Here is a 13,995-nt window from a genome sequence, read left to right on the forward strand (position 1 = left end):
TTCTTTGAATCTGCAATGAATGCCATTTGAGCGTACCCGGCACGCAAGGAGAAACAAAAAGAATGGCTCAGGTGCCTGTGCTGTACTCTCTTTTTAACACGAAAGTGTTTTATTCCCGGACACACCAAGATTTCGCTTGCGTCATATCCATCACGGAAGTGACGCCGATAGAACGAAGCAAGCGGCCTGTAAAGGGTGCACCCCTGCACACAGGGTCGTCTTGCGGGTAAGCAACCTTTAGTACTAAATGCTACGTTATACTTATGGTTGTTCGTTTTCAGTTTTTATATTTTAACACGAAAGTGTCTTGTGCCGGGGTACACCAAAATTTCCCTGACGTCATATCCGTCGTCACGGAAATGACGCCAGTACACCTTTGCCAAAGCTACCCGCCAACAAGATGTCGCTCGCCAAGCACAACCACAAGACAGCCACCGACCCACAAATCATGCTAGGCTGCAGATTTCGCTGCACATTTCACTTTCGTGTTTTACCGATTCCTATGAAAGAGGAATCAACCAGATTTTGTCGATTGTAGCCCTACGCGTCTCGGTAGTGAGACTACATAGGCCAGCTACTGGAATGTCGGTGAAGCTCCAGGCGGCCGGGAAAATGAGAAGGCACATTTAAACGCTTCTCGCCACCGCTTTGCATGTTAGCCATAAGCAAAAAATTTTAACCGTACATCGTTGTTTTTATATTCGACACTAATTTAAAATGCAGTCACACCAACCTGAATCGCCCGTATGGCTTCGCGCACCATAGCTTAACACATTGAGCCACCTCGGGAACTGTCTGTTTAGCGGACATTTGTTTTGTTATGACGATAAGCATTAGCATGCTTGTTGCAGAGTGGTATAAGAAATAATGTACATTTGATATAAATGAGGGAGTACGGAGGACAGTCACGAGGCCCTGTTTTTCCGCGGGCTTCATTTATAGACGCGAAAAAGAGTAGTTCTCGGGCATTCTTCGCCACTGGCTGAAACGCCGAGCCGATTTCACAGTCAGCAACGAACCAGTGTATCTCATCCTTCACATCCACGGAAGGAGGACAGAAAAGAAGGTAGACGCATCCGGAGACTGTAGCCGCTCGGTGAACGGTGAATACCTTCGGGCGTGAGCTAATGAGAACACCAAGTTCGCCGTTGTTCACAGGTCCATTTCCAATGAGAGAAGATATCCGCTGTGGTGCACAGAAGCAGAAAGCGACAACTGCGCCATAGTCGCCTCCTATCGTGAATGTCCCACAACACATGAATGAAGAACAGTCTGCACGGGCACGTCTTTAGAGCGTTGAGACGACGGTCAGACAAGTCTCGTGAATAATGTTGTCGTCATTTGGCTCAAGATTCATTTGTCGGAACCAAGAAGCAATGGTTCTGCAGTAACCTTAAAGGGACGTCTCCATAGGTTACAGCAGCCGGCAACCATTGTCGACTAAAACGCTTGGAAGTGGCTCGGAAAGGCAGTTAACGCGTGAGCCACGCTGTGGAGGCGGGAGCCGAGAAAGAGTTGGATGGCGGGGTCAGTTCCAGACGTCGTCCTCAAGGACTGATTCGCCACTGGGCCCGCAAGCGTACTTGTCGATAGAGCTCTTCCGGCTGGCAGAGTCGCCGATCGACGATTCGTGCGTGGACACGGACACCCGAGTCAAGGCCATGCGTTGTCGCCTGCGGCTGGAGAGGCCCCTCTGCAGCCGGTAGCGGCTGTACGAGCGCCGTAGGAGGTAGAGCACCTGCGGTCAGCAAGCGAAACGAAGAGAAAAAAGGAATATTGGTGGTGGAACGAGCAGTTCATTTTTAGAAGTGCTTGGTATTTCCTTATGGGTGCAACAAATATGATCAGAAAGCCGCCAACGAGATTTTCGCTCCATACGCATTTTGGGTAAGTCGCAAGTAAAAGTAAAGCCTCGTTGTAAGTCCTCGTGGCAGTGAACTGGCGTCGGAAATGAGCACTCCTCCGTTAAAAAGGCGAGTAATTCGATGTCTATGCATTGCGGTAGACATCGTAAAACAATTTGATGGAACGGAGCGATTTCGTTATAACAAGAGATTGCTGCATTTTGGCGACTTATAATTATTCTAGGAGACATAATTTCACAAACACTGAACACGAAAAGGGTAGAAATTTGTAAATGTACACGTTGAAATAAAACAAAATAATACATATCCGCACTTCCCCGCGCTTGGATTAATCCTTCCGGTGACAAACACCGCACTGGCGACTTCTCTGATAGGTGGGTATGCACTCCAAGAAACCAATTTAAATTTGTTCAGGCTAAAGAATTGTGGAGACCCCGAAAAGCAGCAGCAAGTCAGTTCTCTCTATATAAATGTTCATATATACGTCACCACATTCGAATTTAGTCAGTCCAGCGACGACTGAGAGATCGTGAGGAAGAGCGGCCCCGATAAAGTATAGCTAACCTCCGTATCCTCCCAACCCCCAACTTAAGCTCTTTCGCAGCGCCGTAGTGGCTCATGCACGCAAGTGCATTTACTGTTGGCCAGAAATTTCCTGCCGCATCCGCCTGCAAGAGCGCCATCATCGTCTCACTAAACTGCGAGTGATTGTTGCGCTGCTTTCACCTCCTAGGTCATTGCAGGCAAATCTTAAGGAAGCTGCACGCTTCATACGCATGAAACTGTACGCTTCAATGAAGAGGCATATATAAAAGGGATAGAGACATAGAAGACAAATGCCCCATCATGGTAAAACCACCGGATACATTGTGCGGCGCTATGCGGCGACGTGCCGCCCATGAAATTAGCGGCACACCTCACCCACTCCATTTTGCACAAATAGACTAACGTTGACACGTCAAGGTAAAGCATGTAGCTAGAACGAAGTATTTTCAGTTTCCCGCCCGTCGACAGGTGTTGCCCCCTTAATGAAAAAAGCTGCTGCCAGAGCCGACGAGCTAAATCACCGCCCGCGTTAAAAAAAAAAAAAAAACCGTACGTTTTTGAAACATCGTCTGGCATGTGCGAAGCATGAGATGGCACGTCTGTAATGTAACCACCCAGAAACGGCAGAATCTCGTTTCCTCAGTCACCACTCAAACACAAAACGCACAGTCTTTGACAGCGGAGAAGGAAATCTTGAAAGGAAATGTCTTATTACAGTGGAAAACGTGTCGGTATAGACCAGAAAGGAACAGCGTCACGGCAAATTTAACTCTGCCAGTCAACACAATTCTCCGGCTTTTCAGCTTATGGTGCAAGACAGGAACTCATCTTAAATGGGAGTAGTTTTTTCGGAAGTGGCTAATTTTAAAAACTATTCGCCATACCGAAAAAACTGCAGCAACCAGGCTGCGTGATAGTTGCGCGGGAGTTAACGAGCGGTTGGTGGAATCGGCACCTCTACCGGTATTACTTTGGTCAACAGCTTTGTCTAAAACCACTCTCCTGAAACTCGTCACTTCCTTTCGAGTTTCATTTCAGTGTAGAAGGCAGTTTGGGACTCGACAGACTCACGATACAAGGAGCCGGGAATGTTTTCTCACGATGCAAGGGGCCGGGAATGTTTGGGAGATGCTTCCGAGATGCAGTGGACACACACAAGTGGTCGCGATGATGATAATAATGATGATGATAAATTAAGGCTTCAAAAGTGTTTTTCGGACAACAAAGCATAAATTCAAAACTTTATTGAAACTGGAGGCAAGTGACCCTGGTGCGTGATTGACAAATCTTGCCGCCAGGACGCACCGCCACCAGCGTTATCTACTGGTTTCCTTTGGAGTACCCCACCTATTCTCATGAGCAACTGCTAATGCGGCTTTCCTGTTCGGCCTAAATTGGCCGAGCGAGTGGAGTCGTGTATCTGCACGCGAATGGCCTGGGTTCGAGCCCTATAGCGGTTCTTTGTTTCTTTTTAACAAAACGAATATTTTTTAAATCAGCATGTCCACTGATTTGAATTGTACCCGTTTTCTTCGAAAATAAGAGCCTTACGTATCTCTTAGGTCGGTTTAGCCTAACAAAATGCTTTATTTGTTCTGCGATTCTTCTTATGCGACGCCAAAAAGAGGCGCACTTTGGGTGCGGCCAGGTCTGCAAAATACGCGGTCCAGGCTGGGAAAGTGATAACGGTATGCAGGTAAAAGGAAAGGAAGAATTTCCGGAAGGCTGTGCTAGATTTCAAAGAGGCAACTGAACGTCTCCACAAACATTGTAATGTGCTGGGAAAGCCAATTCAGACAACACTTGACAGCCTATAGTCACGTTTCATACAATCCTGCAAAGACAGCTTTTGTGAGAGCATAGGTGTCAGTGTTTCTGTTAAGGCGGTGTCCCCCCCTGACCTGTTGTGAGGGTTCCAAAGCAAACTATATAATCATTCGGCGTGATGAAGGCTACCTCACGTTATTTTCACTGCTCTTTTAAATGAAATACATTTTTCAGATATTTAGTTCGAAAGATCCCCGGATTTTATACCCTTCAAGAAACTCTCGCGGGAACTACGAAATGTGCCTTTTTTAAACTCTCCACAATTTTGCGAACATATTCGGCTAGGTTCCCTCAATAAAAAAACTCCCTTTTTCATTCCGACTAAATCGTTGATTAACAAAAGTACAAATGATCCGCAGATGGTCTGTTTACACTAAATAATTGTTAATTACAGTGGTGTCTGGAATGTTAGTACTTCCAATTTTAATTTTGCGGAAAATATGTGATAGCGCGCAAGGACATCGGGGATGCGGTGGCAGGTTGCACACTAAGCATTAAATACTAATTGCGGCTAGATTGTAATCTCTAGCACACTGGTGAGTACTTCGCCCCTATAAAGTGGGGGAGTGGGTGCAATCTCCTTCCCGGCTGGGGAATTTAAAAAAATGCGCTCATGAACTCCGTACAGATGGTTCCAACTCTTCACGCTTCTGCCCTCCGTTGTCGCCTGAGTTGTGCTTCACGCAGAAGCTCGCTGAGCGTACGCTCTGCTGCGAGAGAGACGCTTTTTCGCTCCCTCCGATGCGCCGTTCCCACTTGCCAGTGTCGGTAGATGCGAGACGGCAGCTACGTCATCTATTAACACAGCCAATCTCTCTCCTTTTACTTCCAACTACTCACCAACCGGGTTTTTTCGCGCCTGCGAACAGGGTTGCGCCGGGAGTTTTCTGCGTACACGGGACCGCCGGATTGCTCTTTCGTCGTGCCGTATAAAGCTTCGCTTTAAATCTTCCGGCGCTCCAAAAACACCTCGTAATGTCACGCAAATTTCCCTGCACGAAATATCGTCGCTTATTGGGGCATGGTCCATGGCTGCGTGATCGCTCCACTGTACGCCATGGGGAGGGTACCGAAGTGCATTGATGGTAGAGCTTGCCAAGCGGTGAGAGAACACCGCATGGATGGTCAGTGCGAAATTCGGCTCCGAGAAACTCGCACCACGATCATCATCATCATAATCATAATTATCATCATCATCATCATCGCCGTCGTCGTCGTCGTCGTCTCCATCATCATTATGTGAAGGCCAGCGCGAACGAAACAAACGCCCACAAGAGTGGGACAGCGCAGGCGCTGTCAACAATTGCAAATTTTATGAAACTTTCAATTGCAAGATTGCGCCTGCGTAGCCCCCACTCTACTTGTTTCTTGTTTTGTTCACGGTGGCCATCATGAGTATACTCCAACTCGCCGGACTGGCTGCCCTATTACAGTCGATCGTTTTTTCTTTCTTTTTTAGAGTCCACTTCAGGACGAAAGCCTCTTCCATATCATCGGGCGGGTTCAGCCGGATACTACGAGGAGCCTTTCAATAAGCAAGAGCTGGGAGTTATAAAGCATTCAGTCCCACGGCTGCAGCGGCACGCCGAAAGATTCAATGTAAATGAGAGTAAAAGGGGGAAATGCCGGAACTGAGCACGCAGTGGGGAGGAAGGCGGTATGGAGCAAGGAAGCAAGTGAACGGCGTCGAACTCACGGGACACGCTCCCCCAGAGGACAGAGCGAGGGCCGAGCGCGCTTAGCCGCAGCGGTGGCGACGCCGTAGGGGCCCCCGGAGGCGCTGCGGGGCGAGCGATGCGGGGGCCCCCGTCAGCAAGCTAGGACCTGGGTGCGTGTCGAACGCCGCCGGTCGTTCGCCCTGGCCAGCGACGACTCCAGTTTCACGAGCTCGATGGACCGCGTGATCTGGCCCTGAATCTGTCGAAGGGAGGAGACAGAAGGAACGGCACCGCCACAGCTGCCTGGCGCTGGTGGACACATCCATGAATTTTGAACATGAATTCTGGCGCGAAAATGCTCCACGGGCTCACCGAGAAAGCTAACCTCACTCAAGTGCCTTCAGTGGAAGAAACTTTCTCTTTGAACATAATGAGCTACGAACTGTGTCGATGTTGTGCTGCTGGGAGGTGCAGGGGCCACTCTTTTTCATTCCACATCAACGAGCTATTTGTGAGTGCTTGGATAGCTGGGGCTTTTTACTAGCGCAAAAGAGACGGGAACTTAGAGAAGAATACGGACGTGAGAAACGCTAGAAAACATTCCCCAGTTACCCCAGTACTAACTTGACCAACTTTCCGCACTAATTTGTGAGTCCTGTTTTGGCGTGGTGAGATTAGATTATCAAAAGGAGCAACTTTTCTGGTGCCTTTTCTATTGGAAGGTGAGCAACAGGACGGTATTGAACGCTGCGAGTCGAGCCCTCTCTGGTGTTTCTGAATGTCTGTAGGGGCCTACAACATGCAACCAATCGCAAATCAGGTAATTGTACACGAACTAGTAATTTACCAATTGATACGCACCTGGAAGGTTGCTGTGGGATGCATAAGAACTGTCAGGAAAGTTTGAGGAGGGTCAATTGACATAAAACACATCTGTGGCTCCTAAGCATGTCGCTCTAAAGCATGCATTTTGCTTCGACTGTTCATTGACGCTTTATTGACACCTTGGTGCCAGCTGGTAACGTGAAACACTTTTTGTCAGGGGCACCACCTCGTACTTACATACTTGTCTGGTTTTGAGTTCACAGTGCCGGGGTCTGTTTGCGGGCTCTCTGTGCATCGCGGTTGTAACAAGTTCTCCTACACAGCTGTTTCTTCACCGTGGCGGGTTTTTTTTTTAATGATGTGGGTAGTAAGCCCACGACTAGCCATAGTGGGAGAGCGTGTTTTTATAAGCCCATGTTTGAGTACACTAAGACATGATGAAAGAAACGCTTCCAGAGAAGCACGTGTAACCTCATTCTGAGAGGGTCCGGTCTATTTACACATGAAAAGCCTGAAATATAACATATACGGGTGGCAATGCCTTTGCCATAAGTGTTTTACAGGCAATTACCGAAACATCATAATGTTTGCGTTGTACTGAACATTGCTGTTGCTGAGAGGAACTGACCGGGGTGTGGGAGTGTGTGGCGAACTATAAGTTTTGTGTATTTTTTCTGCGATCCAGTATACCGAACGCATCGTTGTGTTGTATTTGGCTCATGCATTTGTCGTATTTGTTGTGTTTTCATCACTAGCTGATGTACATATAGTTGGGGGACCATAGGACCCTGCACGGTGCAAGCTTGGATAACTTGATGACGGGCTGAATCGACAAGAACAAAAAATAAGGTGTGTTTCTTTTTTAGATGAGTCGGCCTGCCCCTCGGGTAGATTGTGGGCCGAGGGTCCGGCTTCAGCCTAAAGTGGCATAACATGCAGCGATATGAAACCAGAAATTTCTGAAAAGCTACTCATACCTTTCTGGCAAGCGGGAGCCGGGGGAGGATGGGGGAAGATAGATTGCTTTTCGGCGTATGAGAAGACGAGTATGGAGGTGTATTCGTAACCTGACCTCTGTCTTTCGAAGAAACGCGAGAAGGGAGGTACGATGGAACCTCATATCAGGCACGAGAAGCACGGTGGCATCCGAGTAAACACTCAAGGTTCCTAGCTCACGGTTACCTTCTAGACAGAAAAATATGTGCACACTGCCTGCCGCCTTAAAACAACAGCGCGCTGATCGGCACACGCACCATCTAGACGCCTTGAAGAAAAAGAAAACACCCATGAAAAGAGACAACTGTCACCCGGACAAGAAATTACGACACAATTGAATATGCCTGCACTTGCCGTTAAAGGCAAACAAGAAGTGTTGAAAAATGATGATCCTGTACAAAAGAGAACACATGTTTGCATATGCTCGCCATTCTGAACATGTCATGCCATTTTGTTGCTGGGAGTTATTATTGTGCCATAGCATCAGGCGTAATTCCCAGGAACCATCCTTTTTCGCATTGCCCGCAAATTAATCTAACTCGTTGGTGGGAAAGAAAACTTGTTATAGCGTGAGCCAAATAGCGGTATGACTGAACAAATTGACTCCCCAAGACCGTCCCCTTCCCACGGCAAGCATTGAATGCAACAAAATAGTCACTCAAATGTTTTTTTAAGTGTCTAGCTGCCAGAGAAACGAACAAGAAGGTGTGTACTTGGAAGACAGCTGCGCGGGTTAGCAAACTATAACTAGGTTTGGAGGGCTGTCTAGTTTGAGACTACAGCGTCGCTAGCCCTAATTAAGGCAGTCCGCAACAACGAGATTTTGTGCCACGGATAGTTTTCAAGGCATTTGGCAAGGTATTCTTGGAACTTATTGTTGATACAGGAAAAGCAGACAACAATAAAAAACAAAGCAGCTGCAGGGGTAAAAAAAACTAATGGAATTATACCGATGAACGTGTCAAAAAACGTCCTTTCTCGTAACGTCCCAAACACGATTCTGGGCCAACTGAGCCAAATTATCACAAGTGAAAATTATCCTTTATAAAGACATTATCTCGAAGCCTAATCCTTAATCAAAACTTAGCCTCTACGTTTAAGTACAATGAAACTTGAATTACACTCTTTCAATTTACTGATGTGCGCAAAGTTTTTGATGGTTAACTCGTTTTTGCTACGCCTGTCAACAGGTTGGCGCCATAACATACCAGATAACAGCGCCATTGCCAAAAACGTAGACTTCCAGAGCAATGTTGTGTATCAGAGGCTCGGAAAAGAATTCGGATTATTACAATAAAAGGTCGGCGAAGCAACAGCACGGAAAAACAATTACACGTGACTTACCTCCCCGTTCAGATAGCAGAATATCACAGCAACGAAAAATCCCTGCAAGAAGAAAGAAAGGGGGTACAGTGAAGCAGAGAACGAAAGCTACACTCTGATAAACTGTTACAGTACTACTCGCTGGCCCAGGATGCATAAACCAAGCTCTTTGTGTTAAGCAGAAGAAAGCATATAGGGCCTTGGCAAAGCCTGTTCGCGGGGAAACAGACCAGCTGACGAGCAGTCAACTGTCACTCGATCATTCGACTTGGGTTAATTAGGTTTCTCCACCTGATTACAAAAATAAAGGTAGGAAGAAAGCCAAGGAAAGCAAAAGAGAGAATGTGGTAGGTAATTTATTATCCTTGGAGCAGATACAGATTTTTGAAAGAAAGAAAGTGGAGAAAAACATGCCAGCCGGGTGGGATCCGAACTCACAGCCTCCAGAATATGCATCTGGTGGGATGACCACTACGGTACCGGCGGGGATTGGCTCCCCTCAACTTTCTCAGGTATTTATGTTAAAGGAGCCATGAAGAGAAAACACAAGTTTGGTTCATTCAAAAGATTGTGTCGTTAGAATCATACTGACACCACTTTTAACGTAAACTTCGCTCAAATAAGCTACATAATTAGGAAAAACGGGAATGGTCATGCGACCCACCAGCTCATTTCCCGCAACAGAACCTGTGATGTCACATGGGCTAAGCTCTGCGATTGGCGGAGGCTGGCAGAAGCAGACGCAAATTAGGTAGAGCTTACAAACTAGACGAACGAGCGATTTGCGCCTAAATTTAGGGCACATTCTTTACAAAGCAATAAGAATGATGGGACAAACAGTGGAAGTTACGAAAGCACATGTGAACATAGAAGTACTGACGTGTTCTGCTGTTCGTACTGCGCACAGCATGCTTTGGTTTAGCTGCACAGCACTACGGGGCTTGGGGTTGTCTCAGACGACACTTGCCGATTGACGCAAGAAACGGTGTCTTACGTGACCCCATTTGTCGAGCGAGCACTGTTTCAGGGAACGAATATTTTCTCCCAGAACAAAAACAAGCCAGGTTTAAATGCGGGCAAAAACAAACCAAACGCTTGTCACGGTATGGTGGCGCCATCTAGGTTACGGAACGTAAAGAAACGCGGGAACAAACCAACACCGCTGTACAGGGTGAGGACAACCTTTGAACGGTCCCGTGCCGCCGCAATTGGGCCAACGGGCTCAACGCGTTATTCTTTTCGTTTCCCACGAGACCTAGCAACGCGAAACAGACAATATGATTCAAACTTCTTCAGTAAACCGCGTTGCGGCGATAATTTTAGCGCGGTTTTGACACAATGACTTGCTTCGGCGGCGAGCGAGCAACCGAACATGGCGGCGCCAGCGTTACGTGTCTCTACCCTGTACGGCGGATGCGTGAATGAAGGCACTCTAGGCTGCAGAGCGGTCGGTTCCCGTGATGTCACTTGGGACCACGAAAACGCACGATTGAGCGGGAAAATCAAAATTTTAACCTAAATTGTTTAATTTCTCAGTGAATAAAGCACCGTTTGTATCCGGACAAGCGCTGGGGGCACTATAAAACACGAAATCTTTCGAATAAAACCAACTTGCATTTTCTCTTCATGGCTCCTTTAATGTAATTGTTTCCTGCGCTTGGGGGTGGTAGCCAGCGCCACTCGGACTACTGGGGGTGAAGGCTGCCTTCTTTTTAACCCCTGGGCCGCGACTCGAGCGTCTACAACATGCCGAGAGCGGTCGACTAGCGTTGAACCCTCTTAAGCTACCTAAGGCACCAAGACTGCCAGAATCGAGACCCTCGCTATGCATGTAGCGAATGAGTGGAGCAAATGAGGGGCTCGTTGAATTATTACAGGAATAACGGTAGGCAGTCAAGGAAGGCAAGAAGGCAAAGCTCATTAAAAGCTTCGAGTTCATTAAAAGTTTTTCTCTCTCTTTCTCTCCTCCATGCTTGTTGCAGCATTAAAACGGGCGAATGCGAAAATATTGAATAGAAGGAAAACTACTGGCCTTTTATGGTTTACTGCCGAGGTAGGACTAAAGCATGCAATTCGAAATTTATTATCATCAGTTTGTTGGAAGATGTGTATGGCGTTTAATCTTGCTTGGTGTGCGAACCTTTCCGCCGCTAGGCGTGGAGCGCCAGTATTTCTGGTACTACTGCTGCTGCCAGTCTACTACCCGAGGTTCCCGCACATTCTGCACTTCCAGTATGTTGGACCACCTCCCATTATCGCGGCGATTTACAAGCCACGTGGCGGCCTTATACCGGGCGTTAATACGGTCAGGAGGAATGCAGTCTCTTGTTTTAGAGCGAGAGTTGCCGCTCTGCAGCGGAGTACTCAGAACTCCGTGCGTCGTCGTCGTCATTGCCGCTGACGTCATTCGCCTGCGGAAAAGCTGGAAGAAGGGCATCGCTGTTATCACCACGGAGGAGAAAAAGTGATTTGAAATGGCGCGCGCTTCCGGTTTTGGGCACGGAGTTGTTACCGCCATTAGTTTTACTGCAGCGGGAAGCATAAAAGGCATAACGCGGTTCATAAAGCGGCGCAAATGAAAAATCAGGTGCGTGTCACCCGAGGCTATAGCTTTTGCAGAACAAATGAAGGATGAAATTTCGTAAAGAAAAAGGCATAAATGTTAACCAGCCTTGCTATCCTGAGCTTTGTAGAAAGAAAAAGAAAAACGAAAGGTAGCACGAGAGCAGGAAAAGAAAAATGAGGCAGGTACAGATGGTAAAGATGTATGACCAGCCAGGACGTTCGAGATCAATGATTGCCAGTAGACTTTTGCGGGCTATAAAATTAAGCGTTCCCCTTGTCGGCTGATGATGGAAGGAACCATTGATGTAAGATCTTCCGTCACAGAATGGCCGTCGAGAGCCTGGGTTCCACACAGCTTACAAAAGCTGGTTCCGTTCAGATGAAAAACGTTGGCACTCGCATAAAATATTTCCTCTGTGGTCTGTCATGCCGCAAACAGCACACGCCTCACTTGCTGCCGTTCCCATCAAGTAGGAGTAAGTATCCCTGAACATCACCGCCAGCCAGAGGAGGCAAAGAATGGTTGCGTCATACCGTGGTGACGGGAAAGCTGGGGGTGGTGGTAGAAGGTACCGATAAGTGCACCCGTGAATTCTCGGGCGGTCCATTTCCGCAGTGTCGTCGTCCAGACAAATGTGCGGACACCGCTGGCTGCGTCCGTTATAGTCAGCGGAATATGTATGGTCGCCGATATTTCATAAGCTGAACGGACGGAAGCATTGTAGTTTCGTTGCCAACAATGCGGCGTGGACTGGGAATGTGAACCACTCGGGCGTCATGGTCGTGCATTATTCTCGTTTCGCCCAGTAGCTGTTCGTGAGGTGAAATGTTGCTGTCGGTAACAACGAAAAAGGGGTTGGTGGCCTCTTATGAAATGCTAGAACCAGTAATGCGTAGTTTTAACCTACTTTACAACAAGACATATTAGCACTTTACATAGCACTTTACAACAAGACATATGCTAAAGATCTAAACCATCGTTGATTATAGCATATTATTGCGCACACAATGTCGCCCTTTTGGGTCGACTGGAAAAGACAGTCCTAGCTCAGGAATTTTATGCTAATCGCAGGTTTGCAGTGACGTTAACAATGGGAATGAGCAGCTGCTAGCAACAGCAATGCCTTCTGAGTTATGGCTGTTGCGAACAGTGATGTTCAGTCAAAGAGCCGATATACACTATGGATAAAAATCGGTTGTTTACCGCGAAAGAACGAAAAAGTACATATAATACGCAGAGAGTGTAAAAAAAAAGCAGGTTGAATACACCTTCGTGTTGCACGGCATTTTGTCTCACCTGCAGACCATCGGAGGCCTTGCTAATGTACTGGTAGACCTCCCAGGCCCCGCAGTTTGCGGGACTTCGGTACACCGTCATCAGGAAATGCATGCCGAACAGCGGGAACAGAACCAGGACCGCTCGCACGGCTTTCCTGCAGGGAGACCAGCATAGGTAATGTGGCAGCGTCGTTGATCTATACTCTGCTCGACGGAGAGCTCTGCCCCCCGATGAATGTGCACATAACGACATAAGAGACAGCACAGTTGATTGCTACCACGGCTTACGTGGTCAGACTATTCTTCACCACACGTTGCAGCACCGGTATAGAAACGTGGTGCTCATTCGGCGCTTCGGGGACATAAGACGGATGTTCGAAACGCTGCGCAAGCTTGCTCCGTTACCTTTTTGCCTCTTAGCGCTGCCACTTTAGCGGCTAATTTGGTGAAAGTAATAGAATTAATTCGCATTCCTTCTTGAACTGGGAGGGTAACTGTACTGTTTCGCTCACGTTGAACGGAGAATGCCGCATATCGTGGGATTCAATGCGCCCAGAAACATTCCCACGGCCGGTGGCCTGTATCTAGTGTTTTCTTTTAATACGCGGCTCCGATACAAGGTGAAATTGAGATAGACTTACGCCTGCTTACGTGCGGGAACCTAAAGCCACTGCAGTTTATAAATGCTATAGGATTAGTTCACTCAGTATGTTCAAACGCACAAGTTCAAACGTCCCTTGCGCACATACGGTATATATAGCCGACATATGGGGTAGAAAAAGGCCGATGGCTAAAAAAATAAAAACAAATACTTGAAAGGAAACACACGTATGCATGGGTTTTGGCAAACTCGAACCCAGAAGCACCTGAATTCGATTCTGGCACGCATCCCCATGACCGTCACAGCCCGGCGAATCTCCATATTAGCATGGCGCAACCGCTCTCCTGCTTTAGGGGCTACTAACACTCGCACACACTCCACTCGTATGTATACATTCGGTACAGCGTCACAGAATTGGTGCATGTATCTTATCTAAAGGCATGGCACATGTATCTTAAGAACAACCAAGACGCCCATAAGGAACCCCAATTTCGGCATTTATTTGTGAGTT

At 47.5% G+C, this 13,995-nt stretch overlaps 1 protein-coding gene across 1 annotated transcript in view; it reads right to left on the reverse strand.

Annotated features, from left to right (window-relative positions):
* Positions 1-900: 900 nt before the first annotated feature.
* The window catches only part of LOC144169645 (calcitonin gene-related peptide type 1 receptor-like), a 260,413-nt gene continuing 247,318 nt past the window's right edge, over positions 901-13,995 (reverse strand). The window contains exons 15-17 of the mRNA XM_077698911.1: positions 12,903-13,038; positions 9,062-9,103; positions 901-1,738 (exon numbers count right to left, since the gene is read on the reverse strand). Of these exons, the coding sequence (XP_077555037.1) occupies positions 1,529-1,738; positions 9,062-9,103; positions 12,903-13,038 (388 nt within the window). The 3' untranslated portion in view covers positions 901-1,528. The remainder of the gene's footprint in view (positions 1,739-9,061; positions 9,104-12,902; positions 13,039-13,995) is intronic.

This window comes from Haemaphysalis longicornis, unplaced genomic scaffold (assembly GCF_048455015.1).
Source record: "Haemaphysalis longicornis isolate Haplotype H1 unplaced genomic scaffold, Haemaphysalis longicornis Haplotype H1 scaffold_2, whole genome shotgun sequence".
Lineage (NCBI taxonomy): Eukaryota > Metazoa > Arthropoda > Arachnida > Ixodida > Ixodidae > Haemaphysalis > Haemaphysalis longicornis.